Consider the following 9,644-nt stretch of genomic DNA (forward strand, 5'->3'; position numbering starts at 1 on the left):
AGTTTCCCTTAAAAAGACCTGTCGGAAGGTATCCCACTAGGCAGATCACCCAAGTGTTGCGTTGCCATAACTAAACAAACATTACACTGAAATAATCACAATCCACGCGCGAAGAGATGACCCCGCCACTTCTCTTTCAAGTCGTATGCGGCCTACAAGTACCAAGGTATGTATATTTTAATGGCCTCTTATTATAAGTTTTATACATTTTTATAGTTAATAAATTTTATGTATTAAAAATAAAATTTATTAATTAAAAAACTTTTGGGTCTAACCTATTTTAATAGATGGCCGAGTATTTACAGTATCAGCCCACGAATTTAAACACTCGAGATTTAGAAACATCGATATCACAGGGCGCCATTTTCTTAATTAACAAAGTAAACTACTCTTTCCTTCGTGAACTTCGTTAGAGTTTCGTTTGAAACGTCACCCCCATACAGCATGCGCACTGAGCGATACTACTACTTTCTGACCGATTCATTACTAACGCGTTTAACTGTAACAAGTAAGAATGTACTCTCGGTAAATACCACAGGACAGCCGGTGACGTCATAAAAGTGATTTTTAAACGCGGTTGGTTTGGAAATTGTAACCGGTAGTTACCAAGGTGTTTAGAGAATGTGACCTAAATAACCAACCGCGTTTAAAAATCAGTTATAACGTCACCGGTTGTCCTGCGGTACTTACCGAAGTAATCATGATGACAAAGCGGTTATTACAAGATGGCGGACACACTGTATCGTTGTGGAGAATGCGGCCGAGATTTTAAAACTTTGGAGGAAATAAAATTTGCTCCACAAAGCGAACAGAATGTACAAAAAACAATTTCGTACCTAAATTCGACTTTAACAGATGGGGCAGACGGACAGCATGGTCGATGGCCAACAAATGCTGTAAAATTACTGATTTCATTGTATAAAGAGCACGAAAATAAATTTTCCGATATTTGTTGGCCAAGCAAGAAGGTATGTAAATGTTTGTTTATTCTTTTTGATATTGATAAAAACACCACACTTGTGCAGTTTAGGGGGTACATCAATTTGAAATGTTTTCTTGCATAAAATTAATCGATTCTATACTAATTTGACTCGAACATTTCTAAAACACGTATAATTTTTTGGGAACGAGCCATATAAAATATACTATAGACAAAAAATTGTAGGAATACTTACCGAGTGTTCACCGTTCGAAGACACCATTGCTTAAGCTCGTTTTCGTCGCGGAGCGGCTCATTGGGCGGAGGACGCGTGTCACGTGATATTTATGTGCCATTCGGTCACACGAATACTCGAATCTATGACGTTTCCCAATGATAAATTATCAGGAATATCATAGATGCGAGGCGTACGATTAGTCACGTGACACGCTTCGTACGCGTCCGCCGTCCAATATGCCGCTCCGCGACGAAAACGAGCTTAAGCAATGGTGTCTTCGAACGGTGCACACTCGGTAAGTATTCCTACAATTTTCTGTCTATAGTACATTTTATATGGCTCGTTCCCAAAAAATTATACGTGTTTTAGAAATGTTCGAGTCAAATTAGTATAGAATCGATTAATTTTATGCAAGAAAATTGCTGTACCTCCTAAACTGCACAAATGCCTAAAACACCCTGGTGATTAAATAACAATTCTCTCAAAATAGTAGAGCATTGAGAAAAATATTGATTTATCCAGTACTACTACAATACTGCTGGCTAATATCAAGTGCACTAAAGCAATGCAAATAGATAGACTATGTACAGTATTGTACGTTTCAAGTCTAATATGGGATTTTTTTTCTTTTTTACCAAGGAATTATTACAGTCTGTTCCAGAATGATAAAGCCATTTTGAAATAGTGACATAATATAGAAATAGTAAGCAAAACTTAGAGGGGGAATTGATTATTGGTTTATCATGATATTGTGTAATAATTTCATCAAAAAACATTAAAATTAAAATATAACCAATTTTAATAATGTTGCATAGGATATACTTGCCCCATAATGATATTCATCTCTGCTTCAGCATTTAAATTGCAATTGTTATGCAAAAGTAAAATCAGTTCTATTTAAACCTTGTAGTAGATCTTTCATTTTGACATTTTAATCCTCAACCTATTACAGTTCAAAGCTTTTACTGAAAATATATTTAAGAATGACTAAGTACTGTATTACTATTAGGAGCTAAAATTTAACACAGAAACTGAAATGAAAAAATTGTAACTCTGATTCCAAAATTTATAATGTTGCAGGTGTGGAGTTTAATTTCCAAAACATTGCAAGAAAATAATTACCTTGTCACAGGTAGTCAATGTGATGAAAAATGGAGAAATTTAAAAAAAAGTTATAGGAAAATTAAAGATGGAAACAAGCAAACTGGCCAAGGAAGAAGGCAGTGGGAATTTTTTTCCATGATGGATGAGATTCTTGGACAGCAGCCATATATTAAACCATCTGCTACATTTGAGAGTTCCTCTTCAACTTTACAGGTTTTGAGTAAGTGATTTTGTCTACATTATACAAGTGATTTGTTTGAATGTTATATTACAATATATAATTATCATTGTGTAGGTATGGTGGAAAACAATTCAGGAAACATCGGAATTGAACCTTCATCATCAACTCTCTCTCCTCTTCCCAAACTCCCACAAAAGCATAAGCGGAAGCCAGAATGGTTTGAGGACTACAAAAAACTAAAGGAAAAATCTAGGGAAGAAAGAAGACGACGACATGCTGAACTATTAGAATTAAGGAGGAAACAGCATGAGGATAAGATGGAATTCCGCAAAGAGCTGTTAGGTGTTTTAAAGAGTTTGGTTGAAAAATAATTCTATTAAATGTTGTTAAAATGTTCTCTTTGAAGTATGCTTTAAACACAAAAATTTTTTCACCAATTAGATGTGATTCATTTGAAAGAACAGTGTATGTATTATTCAAGGCAGCCAACAACAACAACGTTTTATAATTTTTTTATTTCAGTTCGTTAAAAAATGGTTAAAGTAATGAATCAGTTTGCAATAAAAAGTATTGAAGTTTATTGTTATTTTGGTATCTATTTAGAAAGCATGATGCTTTCTAAATAGATAACAAAATAACAATAAACACTAATACTGTATATTGTAAACTGATTTCACATTTGCGTTAAAAAGTTTCTTTTGTCCTATGCTTGAGCACACGTACTAATTAAATCTTGTATGGATTCACTAGAGTTGTCATTATTTGCATTTAGAGTTTCATCCTCTAAACTGCTATCATACATTTGACAAATATTATGCAAAACACAGCAGGCCATAAATATTGGAATGAGATAAGGATTTCCCATATCCACATATCTCAAATGTCCTTTTAATAAGCCAAAGGCACGTTCCACTACGTTTTGTGTTTTAGTGAGTTTCAGATTAAAATTAATCTCCTGTTGATTTAAATGTCCATTGTCTCAAAATGGCATTATTAATTGTTCTTGCAGTGTATATGCAGAGTAACCTAAAAGGTATATTCTGATGGAAAAAGAGCACTCAAATTTCTCCCCAATCTAGAGCATTGAAACACATGAGCATCATGCACACTTCCAACTTCTGCATAGCAGTCTATAAACATGCATCTAATGATATAGTTAAGTCAATGAAATTAATTTTAAAATTTAAATTGAAACCGAAACAAAAGGAATGATTTACAAACCTAGAATCCACTACAGCTTGGAGTAACACTGAATGGAAACCTTTTTGGTTCATGTAGGATTCTGGATGATTTATTGATGTGTAATGGGTATATTTGATCCATTAATGCAGCCAATCACTCCAGGAAATCCACATGCTTTTTTTAAATGCAGAAGCATTTGCTTCAAGTTTATTGCCTGATGGAAAATGTATTAATTGACCAGGCAAACTGGAAATTGCCTCCCAAACTTTATTACTTGTAAATCATAATGTCACTTTTGATATATCAAAACGATAACTTACAGATCTGAAAGTAAAAATAATATTTATCTATTAATGAAAAACTGGACTAATAAAGCATTTTTCTTGATTCACTTATTCTTTCAGAGTTTTTTATGCAATTGTAAATTGTATGCATCTATTTTTATAACACTTAAACAAAAACAAAATTGATTACCTGTATGATTCTTGAGTTACAGTTAGCCACAAGGTCATGAGAATTTGTATTCTTGGATCTAATGTCTGACAACCACGGCTGCAGTTGTTTGAGATTTTCCAAAATCTAAAACAATTTACTTTTATTATAGAATATTGTATTAGTTAATAGAATTGTAATATGGAATATTTCTTTATTATTGTTTTTTAAATAGGCAGGTAAAATAAAGAACAAGCTATAAAACAAAACAAAAATTAATTCCCACCTATTCTACATTTTTACTAAAATTAATATATATGATAAACTTACCATATTTTCAATGGCGTTAAATATTTCTGGAGTCACTCTAAAATGGCTTTTAAATGTTTGCATAGAAAATTGCAAAATGACTTCCTCCATGTAGTCACATACCTTCGTAGTTTTCTTTGATATTCATCCAAATTCTCTAAATTCATCATCTGATGAACTTGAACTTGGCCAATCTTCATTGTCATGTCTCCAAATCAATATTCAAGAACAATGTTAGAATTAATGATATTGTCTTTTCCAGGGCTGTGGAGTCGGAGTCGTGGAGTTTTGATGTTTTAATCAGAGTCGGTAGATTTTTATGCGACTTCCACAGCCCTGGCAGGGCTGTTGAGTCGGAGTCGTGGAGTTTTGGTGTTTTAGTCGGAGTCGGATAAGGAAAAGTCGGAGTCGGTAGATTTTTACGCAACTTCCACAGCCCTGGCAGGGCTGTTGAGTCGGAGTCGTGGAGTTTTGGTGTTTTAGTTGGAGTCGGATGATAAGGAAAAGTCAGAGTCGGTAGATTTTTACGCGACTCCACATTCCATGACTCAATTATTCCATGTTCATCATCAAAAAATGACCAGCCTGTTAAGAAATGCACCACTCTCCCAAAATAACCAATTGTGACCGATGACATCAGTTATCACTACAGTGGTGTTACCAGTTACAATTTCCAAATGTGCCTTATATAAACCCCATTTTTCCAAAAATTTTTAAAGTGTATCATCATAAGAACTTTAGTTCAATTTGTTAAGGTATATAAATTAATATTTCTGACTTTTAATGACCATATAAGCATTCATAATTACTTGTTTTTGTATCAAATTTTAGAATAATATAATCATAAAACCAAAAAATCAAATCTTTTAAAATGTAAAAGTTTTATTTTATTAATTTTATAATAATAAAACTGATAAATCAATACAAGTACAAATACTTAGTTGATTATTGTATTTCAATGAAAACTTTAAGATTGTGCGAGAAATACAAAAAAACCCCCATCTAAACCAAAAATTGCTTCAGAACAGAGCACATTCTTCTTAAAAAAAAAAAAATTTGTAAAACTGGAAAATATATGCAGTACTGTAGATTTCCGTTTACACAAGTTTTACTGGACTACTTTTACTACACTGAAGGGGGAATACTGCAAAAGTTGACCTCCCATCCAAGTTGGTATAAAATATAACATAATCACTTGTATATTAGAATTTCTTCCTTATAATTGGAAATTTGTCCTCCAGAATTTCTGAAGGTCATCCATAGCTGTGCTATAAAATTGGTTCAAAGCTTTAAATTAAATCATATATATATTTATATTTATCAAAATTCTCAGAAGGTATAGAAGCTAGGAATTTTATACTTGTAAAAAAGGTATTATTCTGCAACAGAACATTCTGTTCCACCATTACAAAATTAACATGTAAGTTCATTTTACCACCATCTTAAAATTAATTTTCATTAAGTTGATCTTGATTTGTAACATTTGCTTAACTTTTCATAAAAGTACTACTAAGCTTGAAAGTATATTTAGAGATTTTGTTTTATTTGAATAGAAAAGGAAGTTACTCGTATTGTCACCATACAATCAATCATTAACATACTGCCATTTTGTATTATGGGTGCAAGAAACAATGTTTATTTAACAGATTAAGTGATTATATGAAGATGAATTTAAAAAACTTGTCAACTGTAATTCATAACACACAAAACTAGTCACTCCTAGCAAAGTTCTCAGAGCAATGATTCCACAAGAATCATTTTCCAATAAAAAAATTATAAGTTATGTCATGGCCTTGCCTAATGGTCACAGAAATCCATTTATATTTATCAAAGTATTTATATAAATCTTACATTTTCAACAAATGAAAAAAGAATTGAACAGAAAATGCCTTTCTTTTTTGCTGATAACTAATAACTAATTCCTGAGAAAATTATATATTATAAAATTATATGATACAGATGTAATTTTAGTATGTTTCTAGTTACCTTCAGCAAACGATTCGAGTTGATCTTAATCAAATTTTAAGTACAGTACATTTAAATAATTTTATACTCCCCTTTATATAAAGATCTTTCCTATTATTTTTTTTAAAGCATCTCGGTCTCAAAGATGACACTGTTAATTTAATTTTAAATCCATCCTGTATGTAAGTTACAGGCATTTGTGTTATGCACAAGTTACAGATTCATTTCGATATTCTGGGTGATTATGTTAACTATTGCTAGAGCATGAAATCAATCATGCAAATCAAATTTTCATAAAAAAGTTTATTTGAAAATGGTCCCAAAGATGACATTATTCTACATTAAAAGGGAGCTGATGATGAAACAGTTTTATATTTTTTTTTTAATAAGAGAAAAACATGACACTCCCAATGAAATTCATGATGATTTTGCAGAATACTACAGTAACAATCTGAGCTTCTATATTTGTTAGACATGCTTTATACTTAAGGAGTTATCTATCTCCTAACAAAGTCATTTCATATATCAAACTTAAAAAATTTTACATGTGACAGTATAGAGCACGACAGAAAAGTCATTTTAAAGAATCTAAGAAAACAACACTTTCACATGCAAGTATATTATGTGATACACAGAAAGAAGAAAAAGTGATAATAACTGCAAATTATTGCAGTTTTTCTCAGTTGGTGTAACCATTTCTGTTGTCTGGAGATCTGGATCCTGGTGGAGATACGTCGCGTCCACCACCTCTAGGAGATCTGTATGAAAAAAAAGTGATTAATTCAAATATCTGATGTAATAAAAAAAAACAAGCTTTAAATTAACAATAATATCTAGAAGATAATAGGGAAAAAGTGTAATTTTACATTGTATTATATTCTAATAATTTGTTTCTATTATATCTTTAATAAAAAAGGAATATTGGATGTAATTTAATTTAGAAATTATGTAACTAGCCTTTCATCTCATATTATTATTCATGAGATGAGATTAAATCTTCATTAGAATAAACATTACTACTCTAATATTTCATATGTTTCAACTATTATAAATGATTGTTGAATACAGATGAGCTGTTCAGAACATATGCTAATTTAATAATGTTGAAAGACAACATGATCTACACTATCCAGGCACTGAATTAGAAATCTTTATGCAAATGAATGCAATTATGTGCATAAACACAGGATCATCACTATTATTTAAAACTGCTACACAGCAGTAATCACATACTATTTCTCACAATGGGGAAAAACATACATCTTTCAGTTTGAAAAGGAAACATACCTTGCTGAACCACAATTTTAAAACCTGCAAAGTTGAGTGGAATCTGAAAATATGAAATCTCCAAAGTGCTTAATGCCAGGAAAAATGATCCATATTGTCCATCTAAGAGGCATAACTGTCATACAAAAATTATTTGTTATGAATGAGGCTAGTATCATCCGAAGAGGCTTGTGAAGAACAACTTTAAGAGTGCAACAACAATTGACAGATTCATTTAATACAGACGACTTTGCAACCATTTTACATTAAACTATGTGCAGGAAATTGCAAAATTAGTATGAATAGTCACATGCCAAAATGGAAACAACAGATTTTGGAAAGGAACAGAAAAATTCATCTTCAGTGTTGTAAGGAACAAAGTCAATGGTTAACAGACAGAAAGTTGTGGTCGGACAGTCATGGTACACTCTATTGTACAATGGTCAGGCAGTCTGGTGAGAACCTCATGAAGCAATGAATCCAGCATGTCTGGTGCAGAGTTCAAGGGTCTAGAGCAGTATTCCGCAACTGGTGTGCCATCACAAGGTGTAAGATGTGACATGAACTTTTACATATTCTATTAATTTCAAGCTTTATTTATATATTTTTATCACCGTTCCTGTGCTTCTTATGCTTGTATTTCAAGTGTTATCTCATAAGTGTCGCAGCACTTATGAAATAAGATGATGTTCGTTTATTCTTTATTACAAGCCACGCATTTTTATGTATTTTAAGAAATTAAATGTAAAATAAATTTGCTCACAGGTGTTGATGTCTATTTAATAATAATAATAACAATAATAATAATAATAATAATAATAATAATAACAGTTACTCATAGATTCAGTCATTCTACGGCAAGCACACAAACAACACAGAAACATACACATGGCATATCATGGGTGTACCACAAATAGAAAAAGCTTGCGGAAAACTGGTCTAAAGCATGTTTCTTGACATGGGAACAGGTCTATGGATATGGCCAGAAGGTCATGTGACACCTACTATTCTTTAGATATAGGTTTACTTAAATATATTGTGGACTCCATGTCCAATTGCACACATGCAGGCTAAAGGCCCAACCTAAGACTAAATAAATTTTCTAATTTAGTAATAGTCTGTGTATCATCCAACAAGTCTGAGGCAGTTGTATCCTTTTGATTTTTTAATGTCAGAGCATGTTAAATATTGCACAAGAATACATTTTAAACAAATTTTTTATACAAAAGAATAAAGCAGATTCTGCTTGTTTTCTTGGAATTAGTTTTAAGTTTTCGTGCTTACTCATGTAAATTTTTAACTTCTAAATGAAATAAACTCAAATTCTAATAACTATTTATCTATTTCAATTTTATTATTTTAGCACAATTAAAAGAAAAAACTATTTTTTACTACTCTCCAATATTGTCAAAATTTGATGCTTAGTGTCTACATCTATATAAAGATACAGTCAACTTGTGTTAATTTGAATCACTAGGGAAACATAGTTAATTCATTATACTAAGGTTGAAGTCATATAATTTATAGAATTAAAGCTTAACAGATGATCCAAATCTCTCAATTATAATATTTTGAATTTACTATTGGGTTGTTCGGAAAGTAATTTTGTTTTTTTACCACTAGACCAGGGGTCGGCAACCTGCGGCTCTTTAGTTCCATACACAAATATTATTTATTTTATCAAAAAAAAAAAAAAAAAAATTAAAAATCGTTCTGAATCGATTAACGAGGATTAGGCACTGATTCTATCTCTCAGCCACTTGTACTCGCTTTTCACCGCACCCCTCCCCCGTGACACGCAAAGCTCTCGAATGACGCCGTCGTCGGATGTTTCTATTATCTAATTTGTTGTGAAAAACACTACTTATATACGAATAAATAGATATTTTTTCGTATGAATAAATAGATTAGTTTTTTTTATCAAAAAACTTTATTTATGCGAGTACTATTTATTGTTGGCAAGAAAAAATTTTGTGGCTCTTTAAAAACTTTGAAATTTTGTAAATTGTAATTTTGGCTCTTCCGACTCAAAAGGTTGCCGACCCCTG

The 9,644-nt window shown here is 31.7% G+C and overlaps 2 protein-coding genes across 2 annotated transcripts in view; one reads left to right on the forward strand and one right to left on the reverse strand.

Moving 5' to 3' along the window:
• The first annotated feature begins 725 nt into the window (after positions 1-725).
• On the forward strand, positions 726-3,711 carry LOC111638956 (trihelix transcription factor GTL1-like). The gene is made up of 3 exons (XM_023384734.1): positions 726-968; positions 2,238-2,481; positions 2,557-3,711. The coding sequence occupies exons 1-3, from the start codon at positions 726-728 to the stop codon at positions 2,811-2,813; spliced, it is 744 nt and encodes a 247-aa protein (XP_023240502.1). The 3' UTR covers positions 2,814-3,711.
• A 2,736-nt stretch (positions 3,712-6,447) lies between these two features.
• LOC111638955 (serine/arginine-rich splicing factor 3-like) overlaps positions 6,448-9,644 on the reverse strand; it is a 58,206-nt gene continuing 55,009 nt past the window's right edge. The window contains exon 5 of the mRNA XM_023384733.1: positions 6,448-7,088. Within this exon, the coding sequence (XP_023240501.1) occupies positions 7,010-7,088 (79 nt within the window). The 3' untranslated portion in view covers positions 6,448-7,009. The remainder of the gene's footprint in view (positions 7,089-9,644) is intronic.

Source organism: Centruroides sculpturatus, unplaced genomic scaffold, assembly GCF_000671375.1.
Source record: "Centruroides sculpturatus isolate CEXI.00-Female unplaced genomic scaffold, Cexi_2.0 scaffold908, whole genome shotgun sequence".
Lineage (NCBI taxonomy): Eukaryota > Metazoa > Arthropoda > Arachnida > Scorpiones > Buthidae > Centruroides > Centruroides sculpturatus.

Excerpts from the sequence above, each read along its gene's own strand:
- LOC111638956 (XM_023384734.1), top strand. The coding sequence starts at position 726 with ATGGCGGACACACTGTATCGTTGTGGAGAATGCGGCCGAGATTTTAAA. Across the intron at positions 969-2,237 it reads TTTGTTGGCCAAGCAAGAAG|GTGTGGAGTTTAATTTCCAA; the intron begins GTATGTAAATGT and ends ATAATGTTGCAG. Across the intron at positions 2,482-2,556 it reads TTCAACTTTACAGGTTTTGA|GTATGGTGGAAAACAATTCA; the intron begins GTAAGTGATTTT and ends ATCATTGTGTAG.